The sequence below is a fragment of the Strigops habroptila genome, chromosome 6, assembly GCF_004027225.2.
Source record: "Strigops habroptila isolate Jane chromosome 6, bStrHab1.2.pri, whole genome shotgun sequence".
NCBI lineage: Eukaryota > Metazoa > Chordata > Aves > Psittaciformes > Psittacidae > Strigops > Strigops habroptila.
Genome location: NC_044282.2, coordinates 25,228,758 through 25,248,798, shown reverse-complemented (window position 1 = coordinate 25,248,798; position 20,041 = coordinate 25,228,758). Strand labels below are relative to the sequence as shown.

At 40.4% G+C, this 20,041-nt stretch overlaps 1 protein-coding gene across 6 annotated transcripts; it reads left to right on the top strand.

Annotated features, from left to right (window-relative positions):
- Positions 1 to 4,111: 4,111 nt before the first annotated feature.
- PM20D2 (peptidase M20 domain containing 2) lies at positions 4,112 to 19,839 on the top strand. Of its 6 annotated transcripts, none has more exons than XR_003991874.1 (8): positions 4,116 to 4,641; positions 4,725 to 4,873; positions 7,541 to 7,683; positions 10,611 to 10,765; positions 12,074 to 12,209; positions 13,793 to 13,928; positions 16,359 to 16,466; positions 17,266 to 19,839. XR_003991874.1 is itself a non-coding variant. In XM_030489792.1 (7 exons), exons 1-7 carry the CDS (start codon positions 4,180 to 4,182, stop codon positions 17,466 to 17,468), a joined length of 1,356 nt encoding a protein of 451 aa, XP_030345652.1. In that variant the 5' UTR covers positions 4,112 to 4,179; the 3' UTR covers positions 17,469 to 19,839. The 6 variants fall into 6 exon arrangements, 2 of the variants coding, with proteins under 2 accessions (XP_030345652.1, XP_030345653.1); XR_003991873.1 differs by having other exon boundaries at positions 14,388 to 16,466; XM_030489792.1 differs by lacking the exon at positions 13,793 to 13,928 and having other exon boundaries at positions 4,112 to 4,641.
- Positions 19,840 to 20,041: the final 202 nt, after the last annotated feature.

Below are 20,041 nucleotides of genomic sequence, written 5' to 3'. Positions count from 1 at the left end.
GGGAAAAGGTCCTGAGGAATAAACATTCTGTGTGAAAAAATTCAGATTTAATTCCAAGTTTTGTACATGATGTAACCAAATCTAAAGGGAACATTAAGCTCCTATTTTCTGACTCAGTCTGCTCTGGATAACAAAATTTTGCCCACACTATGATTAACTGTTAAGTGGTGGGAACAGTATGTCTACAGGGAGAAAGCTTTGCTTTTCTGAATCCACCTATCCTGCATTTCTTTTCCCTTTATAAGAAATGTACAAGACATAGTGGCATCCTTGAACCTTTCATGGTTAAAGAAGACAATACGCTTCAGTGACTTAGACCATTTCTCTTCCTGAGATCTTTAAAATTCTTCTGCTCTGTGACAATATTGATATTGTAATCTGATCAAAGAAGCCCTTATCACACGTTCTTTCTAAACATACAATCCACTTTTGTAGCATTTATATCTGGATACATACTTCCTAATATAAAGCTATTTGTAAACCAGACTGGAATGTTATTTTAGGCAAGCCAGTGTATAGCTCCTACACACAGCAACAGCCCACTTTTGTTTTTAATACTCACTGTGCTATTGTTTTTAAAGCTTTGGATTTTGGCTTGAAATCCAGGCCACCCTGAATTTAACAGTAAAACTTTCAACGAGTTCAGTCCGATTTGGATTTCAGCATAAATACCTAATGTTGCTAATGTGGGATGTGGTAAACTTGATCATCAAGTTTTTTATGGCCACAACAGATGTTCCTTCTTTTAGACCAATGGAAAGCTACCGAACCTCATCCACCCTCTAAAACAAAAATACAAGCATTTGTTTACAGCTTGATTCCAGGAATATGAATTGAACTAGCAGCTGTGAAGCTTGTTCTTGTTTACTTACAAATAAATATATGCACAATTCTTGCTTTTCCCAAAGAACCATGATGTTGTCTGAATGGTATTTACCCTATATAGTAACAGTATTTTTAACAGTCTAATACTGCATTATAATTTGTTTAGCACACTCAAAATACCAGCATAGTATTGCACAGTGATTTTTCCTCATCTACATGAGACAAACTGAAGCACATTCTCTTTTGTCTGCTCTATCCTGTAATGAACACCTCACACTTTTGCAAGAGGAAAGAGAGATTCCACATGTCACAGGGTCATTGTAAAACATTAGCATTCCCAGCATGGACACCTGCTGAACGTGTTGTATTTTATAGGTTTGGCATTTTTTAAAGTCAAACGCATTTTACACTCTAAAATATTGTACTTCAGAATGATCAGTTATACACAGATATTGGGAAAATTGGGATATAGCACAAATACATGTACAATACTAACCATAGAAAATTATCTTGTACACAGAGCATGCAAATTATCTGAGGTTCTGAAGTGGAATATACCAAAATAACATACCCATTATTACATTAACTGATGTTAGCACTAATTATGATACATATTACCAGTTTTCAAACATGCAAGTTGGAGCTGTCAAGCTGACATAAACTCTGTAATGCTTCTTTTTCTTTACATTATTGGATATCTTACTGATGCATGCTTCACAAATCCTCACGGCAGACAAAAAGGATTGAGAGTATATCCTAAAGGTTAGTTTCAAGTGATTAAGACTGTGGTCACGCAAGTAATTCAACACTCTGATTATCTGAGATGTCTCAGTCGGAAAAGAAAACAGCAAGCTGTGAGCAGATAACATAATCCCTAAAAGTAATTTCGCTGCTCCCCATGAGTGGTAAATTTTCCCTGGATGAGCCAGAGCTAAGTTTGTCTCACTTTTAGACGCCTGCATTCCTGTGCACTCCCTGCTCCTTCTTCAGCTCTTCAGACAAGCAGCTGGTTTTTTGGAGCCAGTTGCCGCAGTGCAATTTGCCCCGTGGCCAAGCCTTGCCACTCCTGTGCCCGTTAGCTCAGGCTCAGCTGTGGCTCTAAGACTCAACATCCTCAGCCATAATGACAAAGCAGCCTAAGCCAGTTCTAGACTAGAACCACTTTGGCTTTGCCCTTCATGTCACAGTCACCCTGGCCATGTGTTGGCATGTCCTCTGCAGTGCGCTGTGCTGACTGCTCTCATACAACCCCATGCAAAGCCATGTCAGTGATCTGGCAGAAAACTAACTCAGCCAAAAAAGCCCCTTGTTTTCAATTGTCAGATCACAAGCTGCATCGTATGGGGCATTCTTTTCATCTGGTGCAGGTGGAGTACAGACTGCACAAAAAGCACAGGAGAGGCAGGAGCAAGAAATAGAAAACTCTATAGTGAACAGTAGTGCCTCAGGGAGCCAGGTACTTAGGAAGAATAAAATGTGTGTGGTTTTTTTTTGCCCTCCTCACTATAACTTAGGGCAGGAGCCAGCTCTTCCCATGTGTCCAAAAGTTGTTGGGTTTGATGGATGCTTAGAGTGGTTCCCAAAGCACGCTGGCACTACCTTCAGGAACACCTTGCTTGCTCCAAAGGGCTTCCAGTCCTAGAAATCCTTCAGCAAACAGACCTGAACTACGTGACCCCTTTGCTGAGTATGTACTCCCTCAGCTGCTGGAAAATAAAAACTGCATGTACCCACATGGTAGTTGAAAGTTCAGCACATGTATTTTTGGGTGGATGGCTTTATTCCACTTGGAAGGATTCAGAGTAGAGGGAAAGAACTGGCCACAACCACAATACTTGCCAGAGTGGGTTACAAGAGTAAAAATAGCTTGTGACAAATATAAGGCATGGGAACCTGAACTCTGCTTGGACTGACCAAGAGGGTATAGGGTTTGGGTGCCACTAGGAAAAGAACCTCTCCCATCCTATGTGGAGAGGGGAAACCTGCAGTTTAGCAAAGCAAAGCACCTTCCAGGTGACAGAGAAGTCGTGGGGAAAGAGTACAGTGGATAAACCATGACTAAAATTAACAAAAAGTGAATTGCTGGTAATTAAATGGATACGGGAAAAACAGCAGAATTTGTCAGTTTGTTTCTGTTGACTTCAGGTATGGGTTAGTTAGATAGGCAAGGTCCCTGCTATCTGGCTTGTATCTAAAAACTCCCGCTGAGCACTTCACACCCATTCCAACTTCTGATAAACCATCAGCAGTGATACACGCACATTTTAGACAAATGCCCTGTTGCACAACAGCTTCGGGAAAACAAAACACAAAACCATGCATCCGATCATTATGAAAGCCAGCAAAACCACAGGCTGGTTGGACTTTTACTGGATTAGTGGCTGGACTTTTGTGGACAGAACCGTGTCCACAAGCCACGTGGCACACGGGCAGCAAGTCCAAGGCTTCCCTAGAGAGCTGAACTTTCTGCACTTGGATGGCGCAGAGGTTCAGCCCTCATGCTGTGCATGCAGTGCTGCAGGTGGCATCAGCTTTACCGTGCTTAAACGAATCACAGACTCCACTAGGTTGGAAAAGACCTTTAAGATCACCAAGTCCAGCCCTTACCCCAGGACTGCCAAGTCCACCACTAAACCATGTCGCTAACAAACAGCCTCATCTACACGTTTTGAACACTTCCAGGGACGGTGATTCCACCACTGCCCTGGGCAGCCTGTGCCAATGCCTGAGCACCCTCTCTGTGAAGACATTTTTCTTATTATCCAATCTAAGCCTCCCCTGGCGCAGCTTGAGGCCATTACCTCTTGTCCTATCGCTTGTTACTTGGGAGACGAGACTGACCCCACAAAGCAGGAAACAAAATCCAGGCTGAGAGGGCTTCTCGTTGAAAAAATGAAGGAGCTGATGGGGAAAATCGGGCGTTGGTATACAAGCCCTGCAGAGTTAAAGCAGATCTCGCACTTGAATGCGACCTCTGGAAACCGGCACACAGGGTGCAGGCTGAATTCAGCTTGGTTGATGGTAACGACATGTGTGTGCGAGACGCGCGCCGAGCCCGCGGCCACAGTACAACGACGAAAGGTGCGAAGCGCTCTCACGGCGGCCGCCAGTGCCCTCAGCACAGCCTGAGGCGGGCCCCGCCTCGGCGGGCCGCTGGGCGCGCTGGGACCAGTAGTTCTAGCGGAGCGCCGCCCGCGGGTCTTGCCGGGGTAACGAACTACGCTTCCCAGCGTGCCCCGCGGCGCGGAGGAGGCGATAAAAGGGGGCGGTGGATACGCGGGGCTGACGCCGGCGGGCAGGTCGGTCGCGGTGGGGGCCGGTGTTGCGGGCAGGTGCCTCTGGGGCCGCTCCCTCATGAGGCCGCAGGACCCGCCGCAGGGTGGCCCCGCCGCCGCCGCGCTGCCGGCGCTGGAGACGCTGAAGCAGCGGGCGTGCGAGAGCGTGGAGCTGAACGCGGCGCGGCTGGGCGAGCTGAGCCGCGACATCTGGAGCCGGCCCGAGCTGGCCTACGAGGAGCACCAGGCGCACGACACCATGACCCGCTTCTTCTCCAGCGGGGAGCTGCCCGGCGCCGCCTGGGCCGTGCAGCCGCGCTACAAGCTGGGCACGGCCTTCCGCGCAGAGTGGGGCACGGCCGCGCCCCAGGCACAGGGCCCGCGCCCGCTCCGCGTCGCCTTCCTCTGCGAGTACGACGCCTTGCCCGGCATCGGGCACGCCTGCGGGCACAACCTCATCGCCGAGGTGGGAGCCGCCGCCGCGCTGGGGCTGAAGGCCGCCCTGGAGAGCCTGCCGCAGCCGGCGCCCGCCGCCGTCCAGGTGAGAGCCCCGCCGGGCGCGGAGGCTGCGACCTCGGTCCCCGAGGGCCGGGCGGGCCCTGACTGTCTGCGTTTGTGCTGCAGATCACGGTGCTGGGCACGCCTGCGGAAGAGCAAGGAGGAGGCAAAATAGACCTGATAAACGCTGGAGCGTTTGATGGCCTGGATGTGGTTTTTATGGCACACCCCTCGCAAGAAAACGCAGCTTACCTGCCCGATGTGGCCGAGCACGAGTGAGTGAGTGAGCAGGGTCAGGTGGAACGGGCTCGCTTGTGACTAGTCTTTTCTCTCCTCCTTTAGTAAGGGAGCTGCTTTGGAAGGGGCTGAACGTAGGGCTGGGGACCTTGCAGGTGCCCTTCAGGTGAGCTAAGTGCTTGCAGTCAGCTAAGGAGCCAGGTTCTGGACACTCTGAGCCGTTCTTCCGAAGTGCAGTGTTCAGCTTAGTGTTAAAGATCCCTGACTGCACTGGGATAGTCTTGCATGTGTGCCAAAAATCCATTATTTCTTCTGATGTTTCTGGGTGTTTCTTTTTAAAAATATACTGTCTCAGCTGTTAAGGAAAAGGAAAAAAAAAAGTAACTGGAGGGAATCTCATGGATAATAGTTCCTTTATTTCTTGATCATCAAGTCATGTAGTCATCTATGCATTTTATTTTAATCAGTTTTGAAAGTGCTTCTGTTACTGCTAAGTTTTTATGGTAAAACAGGTGAGGTTAGGAACACTGAGTCTTCCTTACCCAGCTGTGTCTGTTACATTCCATCACTGTGTTTCTGAAGAGCCTTAACTGGTTATTGTAATCTCCTTCCAAGAGTTATCCTAACTTGCTTTTTGGTTACTGTACCGTAAGACTGTATAATTTTCAAAATGCAGTTTTCATTGATAGTTTTGTCTTTCTGTTCAACTCTTGCAATAGCCTTTTGAGTTTGATCTAGTAAGATTCAGAAATCTCCCTTCAAAGGTGATGAATGTGGGACTCTGCTGTAGAATTTAAGTCCTAGATAACCTTTAAACGGGAATATGGAGGCAGCATGGAATTGAAGTGCAGAGTGAAACAACTTACTACCTCCAAAAGCTTGGAATACTGAGTTTGTCATGATTTATGTAATTACGAGATTCCAAAGGTACAAAGGCTGTTTTGGTAGTTTGTAATTGGTCTTTAGTTGTTTCCGAGGAATTTACTCACTAAATTGCTAGTACTACTGTATCTGCAACCTCTGAAAGTTGGCTTGTGTCTGAAGTAAAATTAGCACAGTGGGGTAATTGTGGTGGTTACCTGCCAGAATTTGCTGATTCTTTTTTCCTTATCCTTCACTTAATCTGCCTATGTATTGTTGGTCAAACAGGATCTAGATTCTTCTGCTGATACTCTTAGACTGGCTTAGGGTGGTTTTGTTTTCACCAAAATCTGTTGGGTTTTTCTGAGAGTATGTGACATTTGTGTAGCAATAGAAGGACAAGAAAAGGAATGCTGAAAGAACTTTTTTTTTAAATAAGAAGCACAAGTTTCTTGTGAGGGGGGAAAAAAAATTGCAGCATGACTTTCTGCTTGACTTTGCTGCCTTCTCTCCCTTTTTATTGGAGAGTACCCAGGGATCTGTCCTGCTGCCTTTGTGAGTTGATTTGACAGATTGCAGTCTAATACTTGGGATTTTAATAGATAAGTTTTCTATCTTGATTTCATAATGATAATAAATTTTGAATAGATCTCATGCTTTACAGAATAGGATGTATGGATGTCTTGGAGGATGAGGAGGAATGGAAAAGGGCATACTTAATTTGGGTTGCAGGCAGTAGCAGGAGGTGTTTTCTGCTGCAACAGTGCACTCCATTGTGTCCCTCTTCGCTGTCCAGTGTTTAAGTTCTGGTATTAACACAGCATGGTTCACAGTGTGAGGGGTCAGATCAGGATAAGTGGCTAAGTTGGCATTTGTGCAAGAGAAGCAAGTTAGGCTGGTCCTCTCTGGCAAGAGACAAGTTGTGGGGAACTCTTTGAGCTTGAAGATGGATTTATTTTTTTATGTGAAAGACTGGGTATTGAGTACAAAGAGATTTAGTTAAAATCTCTGCTACTGGTAAAAACCTAGTAGTTGTGTGTTTGATAAATAGCAGTATCTTATGTAGTGATCAGTATTTAATATTTGCCTTTCATGTAAAAAGTTTTCATCTAATTTGAAATATTAAATTGTAGGGCTAATATAAATGGCCCTCAGATGAAGCAGAGCATGAATTCTTACTGTGTATGTTTAGGTGCAGTATTTTGACTTCTATGAGGTCGGAGGATAGCCTTTACATTAGATTTCTTTCCACCATCATTTTTGAGGTGTACAGGGAAAGAATATCTTTGCTGTAGCACAGTAATGTGTATTTTATACTAGTCTTTGCTTTTACTACACTTTTGGACCTTGACTTTTGTTATTTAGACATGGATATGTGATGTTATTAATGTACTTTTGCTGCCTTATATACTGTACACATATGTATGTTTGACAAGAATTAAGGCAACTTCTAATTTTGATTCAGAGAAAAGGGTTTGTTATCCTCTGAGAAAAATGTTAGTAACTTTAAGTCTCAGAACAGTCAGGCAGTATAAAAAAAAGTGTTGGAGAAATTTAGTATGTGAAGCCTGTACTTCTCAGGAAGAGGCTGTATATGGTGTATTACTGGTAACTTTTGCCCGATTGGCTCTTGGTGGTGTTACATGTCATTGGTTTTCTAGAAATCTTTCAGCATTTTCCTGTGCTCAGAGGTGCTTCAACTTTACACCAGTGTAGTGCCAGGCAAATTGTTTGGTGTTCTTCTGCACAAAACTTAAATATTTCTGTGAACAAAAGGAACTTTTTATTTTAGAGGGTTTTTTCAGTGAATGGAAAACAAATAAGCAATGCCTTTTATTTCCTAGCGTGACTGTGAAATACTATGGAAAAGCTTCTCATGCTGCTGCTTATCCTTGGGAAGGAGTTAATGCATTAGATGCTGCTGTTCTTGCATACAACAATCTGTCTGTTTTAAGACAGCAAATGAAACCGACCTGGAGAGTTCATGGTGAGATCTTCATTAAATCTAATGTCTAGCAAGTAAGAGCTTAGGCTGTTGAAATACTAACTTACAAAATCCCACAGTTGAAAGTATTGCACTATTGCACTATATTATTATAGTCACTTCAAGTATTACGAAATAGCACAATTTCTTTTAAATAGCTTTCTATCGCCTTTAAAATCATGTCAGTGTCCAGAACTAACTTCTGAAAATAGGTTTATAGGTCGGATTCCAAAGAGGACAGTGGTACCTAGGTAGATGCTGGGCAATTTTTAAGTCTTTGCACTTGGAAGTTGCAGTTCAGAAAGAAAAAAAAGAAGTGCTAAGTTTATCTTGGAACATGGCCTTGAATTCCTTAAAGTTAATGTACATGTTTTTGCAAAGGTGTAAGATTAAATGCTTCTGAAAAGGTGTTACTTACTGCATAATTTTTTAAGTAGACGTTCCATTAATTATATGATATTTATTGAAAGGGTGCAGTGGTTTAGAGTGACTGAAATTTATTTGCTGAAGTACAAAACCAAGTGATGGCAGAAACCTGTAGTTCTAGTTAGTAGCCCAATCAACTAGATGTTCACTGGATTCTAGTATTTAATATCTGTTAGACTTCAGAGTAGAAAAGTCTCTCTTGCAATTAGACATGTTAACCATTAAGCTTCACTTATACTCCTTCAGCATCACGCATTTCTTTTTGTACAGTGAGAAAGTTTCAGAAGTTGACATGGAAGCTGCCCTTCATCTGTAAACCCAGGTTTCCCTTATTGCACCCAACACAACTTTTTTCCAGGTTCAAATTAAGAAAGTTTGCCATTTCTGCAGGACTTCTGAATGTAGAACTGTTCATTTGGAATACTTGTTGTGAGCTTAAAACACATACAGAAGTTCTGAGCTAATAATTATGCCTCTTGGTGCTTGTGCTGTATAATACATGTGTGTATTTCTCTCCAGGATATCTGGATGGAGTCTGAAAGCCCTAGCTGTTTGCAATTCTGATGTGCAGCAATACCCAAATGAATCTCAGACAGCGGGCATAGCCTCTCTATCCTATTGCTTTGTAGGAAACAAGATACTTAATTATGAGTTCTGGTGTCTGAAAGCCATGTGTTGCAGGTTTAAGGCTGGAAATGCTGAGTCTTCTATTGAATCTAAGCATAAACCCCTAAATAATTTCTTCATAGTTTCTAAAAGATACATGGATAAGGTGGGCAAAAACTTAAGTATCTAAACAAGCCTCCTAGAGGTAACCCTTCCCAGAATACAGCAAAACTTAGATTACTGTGTCGATACATCTGCTGTCATAAACCTGGTTTTCAAACTGGAAATATTTTAAATACTTTTGGGAAGGTATAAGCAGCCAGGATGAGATTCAATTTTAGGGGTGCTTTCTTTACAACAGTGTGTTGAATATCTCATGTTATAGACTTCTTGTAACAGCAGTGGCTGACTGAAGTGATCCTAAAAATCTTAGTTTTAACCCACTAACAGAAACTGAAATAATTTCCATTACTTGAAGTCTGGAATTTCTAAGCCATGTTTTATGTACCTGAATATTTTTGGTTTGAGTTTGTCTGATACTTCATGAGTAAATGTTGCCCTCTTGAAATACAGGAATGTAGATTTCTTTTTCTATTTAAAAAGTTGTATTAAACAGGTTGTGGGGAAAAAAAAAAGTTCCATCTGGAACGGTAAACTGTGTGCTATTAGTAGTGTGCAGGCAGTCTACTTTTAAGCTGGTTAAGCTGCCCAGTCCATATTGCAGCTGCTTTGAAATGTAAGGGTAAACATACTCTTAGACTCTATCCAATTCCATTTACAAGTGAAAGTTATTTACTCATTGAGCTACTTGTTTTGAGAAAATGTTACATTTTCTCATGACAATGTGTCATGCAAATTTGCATGATTGCCTGCTAGTTCCTTTCCTGTGCTGTTCCTTCTGTTATGGACTAGTACTGATAGTGGTTTAAATCAGCACTTTGTTTACTTTTACTATATTTGAGAGTGGAAAAGTTTTACTTGAGAGGGAGTTCATAGTCTTTATAGCTTTCCTGCACCAAAAGTAAAGATTTGTTGGCCATTTGCCTCCTGATAGTACTGTTGTTTCAGGTTTCAGCAACATGCATCAGTAGCTTTGAGCAGTATTTCCATTTAAAGTAGATAGTTTCTCAGGTTCTACAGAAAACAAGTCTTACTCCACATATATAAATTGAGGGTAGGAGGCCAGGGAACCAAGCACCTGTTGAAAGCAACTAGCATTTATGTTAATGCATTGAAATCTAATGTTGAATTGAAGTCTACAATGTTTATTGTTGAAATATTTAGACTTTAAGGCTCTGACATAATTGAAACTATGTACTTGGCACATGTTTCATTGAGGGAATAGTTTCAGCTCAGACTTCACTCTGGAATAAAATACCTATATTATACGTTCCAATATTTCTGAAGAATTAGTACGAGGAATTTAATGAACGTTCTGTGCACTGCAGCATGCACATTGTTCCAGTATTGTTGAGCAGTGCAACTTACTGAATTTCTCTCCAAACTGGCAAAATAAGTTGGAAACCTTTAAAAGTTGGAATCAAAGATACCCTTTATAACCAAATTTTCTTTCAGTGGCAGCCATCTTGCTTTATGACTCTGCATTGCATTTCAGGGGATTAATTACAAATGGTAGTTTGGCTTTAAGGTTTATAACAGATGTCTAACCAAAGAATGCAATGAAATTGTGCTGAAAAACATATACATGTTCCACTTAATCTGATGGGATGAAGAAACTTTGTCCACATACTGTATTTTTGACATTCCTTTTATTTCATGCTCAGCTGATGTGATTTTTTTTGTTTATGTATTTAGTTCTTTAGCAAAGAGTTTCATGACAGGGCTGAAGATCAAGCAGCTGTAGTTAACACTGATAATGTGATTTTCCCTTTCTGCAGGTGTAATAAAAAATGGTGGTGTGAAACCTAACATCATTCCTTCTTACACTGAGCTGGAGTTCTACTTGCGTGCCCCTTCAATGAAAGATCTTTCTGTTCTGATAGAGAAGGTTGAGAACTGCTTCAAATCTGCAGCGCTGGCCACAGGATGCAGAGTAAGAATGTATTCATGGTCATGTGTTTAATATATGAAGATAAGGTAGGCCAGAATAGGAAGTTGAAGCTTAACAGCATTTGTCTGCACGGTGTTTAGCCGGAATATACTATTTGTTATTTTGTTGCTGTGTGTCCTGAAAGCAAGCTGTGGTTTATAAATAGAATGACACAGCATCATAGAAGAATCTAAGCTGGGAGAGACTTCTGGCGGTCATCTAGTCTAAGCTGCTGTTTGGAGGAGGACCAGTTAGAGCAGTTTGCTTGGTGCCATGTGGACTTCTTAGCATCTCCAAGGATGAAATCCCCCAACCTATCTCAAGTGCTCTACCCACCTCATGGTGAACAAGGTTCTTCCTGATGTTTATGCTGTGGTGACTGAGCACTGGAGCAGAGTTTGCCTGGAGAGATTTTAGTATTTCCATCCTTGGAGATATTCAAAAGCTGCCTTGATATGGTCCTGGGCAGCCAGCTCCAGGTGGCCCTGCTTGAGGAGGGGAGTCGGACAAGATGATGTCCAGAGGTGCTTTCCAGCTTCAACCGTTCTGTGATTCAGTTAGCAGTCTTACTTTTTTCTTTCAGTAAATGGAAGTGTCTCCTGTAGCTAGTTCCAGCAATATGATTACCTTGCAGTGTATTGCTAAGATACGTGGTTCTACCTGCTCTGTAGTTACAGGTTTGATTAATACAGCTGTGAAGAGAATGTCTGTGCTCATCAGAACAAATAGGTATGGTGTATATGAATCTGAATTAGTGAGATTTAAGGTCTATTTGAGGCATTGCATGCTGTTTACTAGTATGGCCCCTCCACTCTAGCTAGAAAAGGATTTCAGAAAGTTAAGATCTCTTTTGAAATTTGATGTTGATATGGGTTTTTTACATCTGTTTTCAAACTTCTTGCTGGTGTGAAGTCATTTATGAATAGGGCTGTAGTCACTGGACATGTTCTAAACAATAGTAAATTAAATTTAGTGAAAGCCTAAATTGATTTCTGAGTAGTTTAATAATACCTGCAGTGGAAATTATTAGTCAGTTACAGGCATTGCCTATTTTCGAAGATGATATCAGTGAAATTCATGCTTCTGAAATTTGGCTGTCTAGTGCAAGCTTGATAGAACACCAGCTGTGTTTTGATCAAGGGTAATACTTGGCAGAATGTTGAATTTTTGAAAGAAACTTAGCATTTATGTCTGGTTTGACAGGGGGTTAAAGTATTGATATGTACTTGCTTATTCTGGTCTTTAAATTGTTTACATTAAACTGGCTTGAGTTAGAGAAAAATTTCTAATAATACCAAGTTTTTCGTCTAGGTGGAAATAAAAGGTGGTGAAAATGATTACTACAACGTGCTTCCAAATAAGAGCCTGCAGAAAGTTTACAAGGAGAATGGAAAGAAGCTTGGAATAGAATTTATATCAGAAGACTGTATCTTGAATGGTTTGTCAGGTAACTCCATCTGGATTTTTTGTTACGACTTAAGCTTAAGTTGACCTACTCTTAAATGTATAAAAGAATGGGATAGAGCTAGGTTAAACACAACTTGGTCAGAGGAAAAAGCCAAATTAGAAAGTTGAAGCTCTGTAAAAGGATCATACCTCTGGCCTGTGTTTCTGTATTCGTTGTAGAAGTTAGGAAGCTTTCCCAACAGTAGTAATTTTCTGATAATATTTCTGAAAATATTTCAAATAAGAAACAGCTTGGTTGGGGGGAGATGTGGGAGGATGGAAAGCTAAGAACAGTCTTACTTGAGAGCATTGAGGATGTGTAATGAATTGCAGCCCGTTCTGTTGTTTTGAAATACAGGATCTTAGTTTGCAGTGAATGGAGATTGGACTTTGTTTTCATGAACGTTATTTAATAATATTTCCAAGCTTACATATAAACAAATTGGCTAGCATCTGAGTAATACTTGAGAGGGAGTTTTTGAAGAGACTTTAAGTGGAAGTTTAAGCATCTCAGTAACCCTAATTTAAACCTCTTTCCATTAACAGGTAATTTTGTGCCTCTAATTCAAGTTCATGAGTTCAACAGATTAGTTTTCCAAAGGGTACTGTTGAAGTAGGTGTTCACTTCAGGGTCTTGACTGTGTCTCAAACTATTTCACTTTCTTGATCTCTCAAAGCTATAGTAACAGGAATGTGAATTCTTGAAAGCTCAGGTGGGTTTCTCATTACCCATAACTTGTTTTTTTGGAATCTTTCTGCAGGAGTTCTATTGGAAGTCTTAACCTGCTGATGATATTTTATAATCTTCGCTACTGGTCATAACTGTATATATAAACATTTTTACTCCACTCATGTCAAAGGTTTTTCTCTTTGGTTAGAAGGAAAAGATTGCTCTCAGTAAAAAATTGTTACTCTAATTAGTTTGATTGCAGTACTAATCTTCTCTATATTAAATGCAGATTATATTTGGACAGTTGAGATCTTGGTGTTTGGGGACAGAGTTCTCTGTAAACTTTTTTCTTCCATGTGGTGTGACTAAGATTTACTACATTGCTCATTTAGCCTAAGAAAGGGGCTGAGGAATGTTACAATGTTTAGTGAAACTTTCTGGACCTCTGATAGTTGCTTCCTTCTAAACATTGATTTAAGGGTGAAGATGCTGAATACTGGTGATCTTGCATTCAGAGGGCTTCTAATGAACTTAGTACGGATACCTAATTGTAGTAGTGCCTTCATATGTAACTTACATGATATGCAAAATGTTAACTGTTAACTTGGTTAAACTGAAACTCCCCATGTGCCTGTCCTGTCCTTAAATTGCTTGTCAAATGTCAAAATGTGCTTGAGCAACCGCTTTTTTTCTCTCACCCTGCAGTAGGCTTTACTGAATTTTCTTTCCACAGCTGCTCCTCTGAATTTTTGCAGTGGGGCTTCAGGAGTGATAACAAAGCACAATCTCTAGAGACGTAGGAGTGGAATTTTGTATGCTACCCTTTTTGGGGGGGGGTTGAGTGTTTTGTCTCATCTTTTTCAAGACCTCTATTTCTGTTTAGTTTTCATATGGTTTTCAATGTTTTCTTTTAGGATATCAGTTTCTTCTGTTGAAAGGGAAGGAAGATAGCTCAGTTGCTTCTCCATGTCTGTGCAGCAGAAAAGTCGTTAACAGATGAGCATACTCGCTGCCACCTCTACATGGGTATTAGTATCGGTCTGCTCACAGGTATCGCTCTAGGCAGCTAAGCATCACAAAGAATTCCTTCAGTCCATCAAATCGTACTACATTATGTGTGCCTTGTGCACACTCCGCTCATTTGGCACACAGACATGATGATGTGAGATAATGTGAATCTGAGTTAGCTCTGACCAGGTGCCATAACCTGTTTCTCCTTCTGCTGCGAGGGTGGCTCAACTCCAGGGTATTGATAACCTCCCAAAGCAGATGGCTTAGTTTAGCATGCCTCAGTTGAGGTACCCACTCTTTTGATAACTTTATTTTTAGCATTCATGGGCTTCATTGGCTTCCTGTGAACAAGACTGATACAGATGATCTTAAGGAGCCAGTATATTTTGTAAATACCACTTTTGAAGTTTGAGGCTGTATATAAATGCTTCATAGAATCTTCTGCATTTTCCCTTCCATTCATGTTTGTGGTAATACTGACTTCCATTACATGCTCAGTGACTTGAAGAGGCTTCTGTGTCAGCTTCAGGATATATTTTTGAGAGGCTGGAACCTCACTACCTTTCTGTTGAAGATAGTGCACAAGTCTATATATTGCATTGATAACTGTGCAGTTATTTATGCCTCTAGAAGGAATACTGATTGGTACATCTCTAGCAAGCGTACAGTTCCAGATGTTTGTATGGAAACCACTGGAGTACCTGATGTTTTAAACATGGCACTAGGTTAATACCACCAAAGGTGTAACATTTTTTTCTGAAAGAAGGGAAGATTTGGCTGTCACATTTTTATGAAAAGCTGTGTGGATTTTGGCTTGGTAAGCTCTTCATCCTACTGGAAAATACCAAGTTTAAATCCTTTACATTCAGCAAAAGTAACTTGTGGACTAGTAGTAGATTGGATATGGATATAAATTTAAGTGGAATTACATGACCAAGAGCTGGGATGCACTGAGATTTCTAAGGCTTCATTTGCTGAATGAGAGCAGGGAAAAAGGCCAACAGAGTCTTTCCAGCAGTTCGTGTATTAGGACTCAGTAAAGCAAGTTTAGAACTTTGGCCTAGTCTGGAGTAGGCAGAACTTCTAGACTTCTGGCTTGTCTTTCCAGACTGTCCAAAGAATGAAACAGTAGTGTAGACTACTGAAAATTCAAATAACTTGTTGCTGTGCCAAGAGTTGCCTACTGAATTTGTGGGAAAAAATAATGGGTTTGGACAAGCATTGCTGCTTCCATTTATAGGCAGAGCAAAAAGCGAGCTAGTCTTGTCCTCTTTGATCACATAATGTAGGCTCTGTGGACTCACTTTTAATAACTGTATGCTTCCAAGTAAAATCTGTATTCTTCAATCATTTCATTACTGAATCTTAAGGCATTAGCAATATCTTCTCTCCTTAAAGTACCATGATACGGAGGCTACCTAATGTGTTGAAAATAACTTTGTATCTAAAGAAAGTGACTATATAATGCCATTGCTAAAGGAAAAAAAAATATCTTGCAGCTCTGATTGGCCTGAAAAAATGTTCAAGGAGATCTTAGTTGGTCATCCCTATTTTCCCCCACCATGAAACAATGCTTCTTTTGATATCTGAATTTCACAGTAATTGATATGTTGATTTCTCTATTTCTCTGGCTTCTAAATGTCATTCTAACAAACAGTGAGTGGGTTGCCTGTTTGGGTAAAAAAAAAAAAGGGGAGATGGGGATGCTTGCAAACTCTTCATGATTTACTATGAAGAATCTACTGCTTCTGGACGAAATCATTAGAAAAGGCAATACTGTGAGATAGGTACTATCACTAGCTAATACCAAAAATGCTAAGCATGAAAGCATTAAAATCTGCAGCATTGCTATCAAGAATTTTATGTCTATAAAGCACCTGCATCTTGTCTGGAGTTTAGTTCTGATCTTGTTATTTCAAGAGTGTTTGTGCTGCTGAGGTTTCCATAACTGAGAATAATCAAAAGGCACAGGAAGAAAACACTTATTCTCAATCTGGTTTTGTTTAAAGATAGATTGTTCCTACTTCAGAGTCCACTATCTAATGCTGAATATTTGCATACTGGTGAAAAGTGGGCTGTAGCAGGAAAATAGCTGAACTGCCTGAAACTCACAGGGTTTGTGGCTTTCATTGTTTCTGAATTAACAGCTTACTATCAGGAGATGCTTGATAAAAACTTAACAGTAAATGGAATAGGGACATGCTGGTAAATCTTCCGTGCAGTTCAGTAACTGATTATTGATCATAAGCACAGTGGAGAGCAGCATCTGAAGATTACTAGTTAGGGAAAATATCTTGGTGATGGGAGACTTTTGTATGGATGACTCACTAGAAATGCTTTTACTTTAGTATTTGGGGTAAAGGATATTCCATTTTAGATATGGGCTGGAGATAATATCTATCATACATCTTCTTGCAGCATTCAGAGCTCTTTAACATTTCATTAAGAAAATTTCTATGCTGCTTCTAGGTTCCACAGACTTTGGAAATGTTACATTTGTAGTCCCTGGGCTTCATCCTTATTTTTATATTGGCTCCGATGCACTGAACCATACTGAGCAGTACACAGAAGCTGCAGGTGAGTGGAAGCGAAAAGGGCTACAGGTTTGTATTTGGAACCCTTGTGCCTTGTAGGGGCTGGTTCCTAACTCTTCACTACAGCAAATCTGGAAATTATTTGAAGTTCCAGAGGATTAAAGCTTTCACATGCTTCTGTGGTATTCAAAGATACTATGTAGTAAATGTATAAAAGTGTAAGTACTAGATCTGAAAGTGGCTACATGTGAAACTGAGTTGCCTTCTTCAAGCATGGTGGGATCTGAGTTGAATGTGGACCCTGAAACAATTAACTTGGTGAACTGTAGAGTTGCAGAAAAAAGCTGACAAAATGTAGAATTTCTATTTTTGTGTTTAAAGCTAAATGTATATGGGAAGGATGACCACTCCTTGTACTAAAAGCCTGACTTAATATGCCATCTAGACAGAAGAAATTAGAATGATTATCCCTAGCACCATATTCAGAAGAGCTTCTAAACATGAGCCAAAAGGTGGAAGTAATTTTTACTCCTGAAGCACAATACTCTGGAATGTAATAGAGATAATAGTATAAAACTCTGCATTTTCTAAAAAGGAAAATGTGAACACTTACTTTTCTGATTTCAGTCTTAGTTGTTTATGTCAGTAGCAGAAAGTTAAGTACTTGCATGTGAAAATTTGTTTTGAGGCATCAGAAAATAGACATACTTCCTGCAAGTAGATTTTTAGGAAACTGTTCTTGCAATTGAAACTTGAAGATCTTATAGAATATGCCTTATGCTAGTGGTCTGTGTCTAATAGTAGTAGTCTAACCTGAAATTTCTCTTACTACTTTTCTGCAGGGTCACAGAATGCTCAGTTCTATGCTTTGCGCACAGCAAAAGCTTTGGCAATGACAGCACTGGATGTCATTTTCAAGCCAGGTCTTCTCGAAGAAGTCAGGGAAGACTTTAGACAGGTGAAGCTAAAAGAAGAGGGGCAGATAAACCCAGTAGAACCTAACAAAGAATCTGGAGTTGGCATAGGAGCATGTGCATCACATTAAACTTTATTCAACTTCTCTCAGTAGGATTGACTTCATGGAGATGCTGTATTTAAATCCCAGAAGGGGCTGGATAAACATGTAGCTGAAGAAATGTCGAATTTTTTGGGGAAGCTTTAGGAGAAGCAAATAGTATCATTGCTGTCAAAAATGTGCAATTTCATCTAGCTGTAATGTTTGCTGTATTCAATATGGGGATGAACTTTGGAGAGAGATGTCAAATATGTTGTCTTTAAATTGCGGTGTTGAATAAAAGATAGTGTTTAGATCCTAGTCAGTTATTTTCTATGTATTGTTAAAGTAATATCCTTTATAGGGGAAATACGACATCTACCTGGAAATGTTGGTTCTAAAATAAGCTCTGTTCACTTGGTAATTAAAGGCTGGATCAGATCTATGAAGCATTTCTATCTGGCCAGTCACTTTTTCTTGAGACAAGATAGAGGCTTAAAATCTGAGCTGATTTCACTGGAACGAAGGTTGTATGTTTGGAAGCTTGCCTGGTTTTGACAAGAGTAACTGCTAGCAATGGAGGAGAACCATTTGTATGTAAATGGCATCTATAAAGGTTGATTGTCCTGAAATGCATTGACCTGCCTCTTAACAGTTTTGGAGGTGTGGAGAAGTCATTGATCAACAAATTGGAAAGCAACTAAATGTTTATTTGTTTAACATGTTTAAACCACTGCAGAAAAATGCATGTGCTCCTTTTTTAAGTTGTACTCTAAGGCAGTACCAGTGTGCACACAAGGTGTTGCAGTAGCCTAACTCATCTGAAGGATCTGTATAAATCTACCTAACGCAATGGGAATCTTTTCCACAAAGTTGCATGCCTGGTACTGTGAAGCAGTAAATGAAGCTAACCTTGAACTGGTTGTGTGCAAACCACATAAGCTCTTGAGAAGTTTGCACTGAGGATTGCTTGTGCAGGAACTGGCTTCTCAAACCTGTTCGTTCCGATATCCCATAAGATAAGTAGATGCGTTAAGTTGTGCCAGTTGTCCTTCCTGTGTGTTAGTCTGTTTAAGCCTTGTTATTTTGCTTCCCAGAAACACTAATGTTGCAGCTTTTACCTAGGTTGGTGTTCTGTGTGTCCAAACGTTAGGAATTTTTTTCTAATTCAGTTTTTAAAGGATCACTTGAATACATAGAGAAGAAACTAATCTTTTGTTCAGATACAAATTGCTGAGTCAATGCACAGGCTGAGTGAAAAAGCAGCTTACTGGCTAACATTTTCCTAGGCATAGGTGTTACAGTAAGCTTTTGAAAAGAAGTCAGGCAAACTGTATTCCCCAGGAAGCTGGTTACCCAAAATGATTTCAGAAATGGTGTTTTTAACAGAACCAGTCTATAAATGGTGAACTCTAGAATTCTAATCAGAATTTATATTCTATTAATTTCTATATTCAATTTCTAATTTTGGAAAGAAACAGATTCCTTAGCTTAACTGTGCACTCCCTCTGCATTTCTGCACACTTATTAACATGGATCTCCAGCTGCTGTTTAAGAATTCTTTTAAGACTTTCCCTTCTTAGAGGGGAAAAAAGTATGACTATACGGCATCTATGTGTTGTGTAGACAACAATTTGACAGTTTTTAGACTTTCTGATACTTCAGCCTCTGTGCTTGTACTAATAGGATACAGACTGTCTGTCAAATGTATTAAATGTCTTTAGAAAAAGTAACTGCTTATCTAGGAACCAGAGGCACAGTTAAAGGGGTTTGTTTTGTATTACAAGCCAGTTAGTTGAAGAGTTGAGCATGACTGTAAGTACTCCAGGTTCCAAGATGATCCGTCCTTACACCAGTGTCCTTGCTTTCAGTAGCAGGCAGGTTTGTCAGATGAATACATGAAACAGGTGAGGGTTGGACTCTTGAGTTGTAGGTATGTCCAGAATCATAAGTTGGATACTAAATCCAGCTGAAATTTGGTCCAAGGTTTGTCAAAGGAACTTTCTCTGCAACTTTTAACTTAACTTGCCAGTTCTCAGACACAGTTACAGGTCATTAAGTTCTGTTGGGTTAACAAGCTGGTTTGTGAATTTCCTTAGCATAAGTGTCTTTTTATTTCCTTCTGCATGAACTGCTTACCTTCTTGCTTTGCTATTTTTAAGATGGAGTGGTGTGATCTTAGTGATTGCAATACATGCTGCATTGTTATTTCCTACAGGCTGATGTGTGTTACAGTCTTCTCAGGTCTCTTTGTCCAGACTAGCTGGCTGTTGGCTGCATCATGCCCAAGATCATTTAATTAAGCATTTCTGAATTAAAATCATGTCCTCATTTTGTTGTAATCATTGCTGGAATTAAAATGAAACTAAAGTGCTGATTAAAGATGAGTTGATACCAATAAAGCAATTTAATTGTCACTGAATTTTCTTGTCCTTTGATTAATACTGGGATGCTGCATGACTTCATTTGAATAGCGTGTTTGATTCCTTCCCCGGTTTGGTATGATTATGTAAGAACGAGGGTGTGTAAGCTTTCCATTTTGGTCTGCCATAGCGAGCAGGGTTTTTTGTGAGGGTCAATACTCTTCAAATACAATATTTAATGGTAGTCTTTATAATTGTAGG

Excerpts from the sequence above, each read along its gene's own strand:
- PM20D2 (XM_030489792.1), top strand. The coding sequence starts at position 4,180 with ATGAGGCCGCAGGACCCGCCGCAGGGTGGCCCCGCCGCCGCCGCGCTG. Across the intron at positions 4,874-7,540 it reads CCCGATGTGGCCGAGCACGA|CGTGACTGTGAAATACTATG; the intron begins GTGAGTGAGTGA and ends TTTATTTCCTAG. Across the intron at positions 12,210-16,358 it reads TATCTTGAATGGTTTGTCAG|GTTCCACAGACTTTGGAAAT; the intron begins GTAACTCCATCT and ends TGCTGCTTCTAG.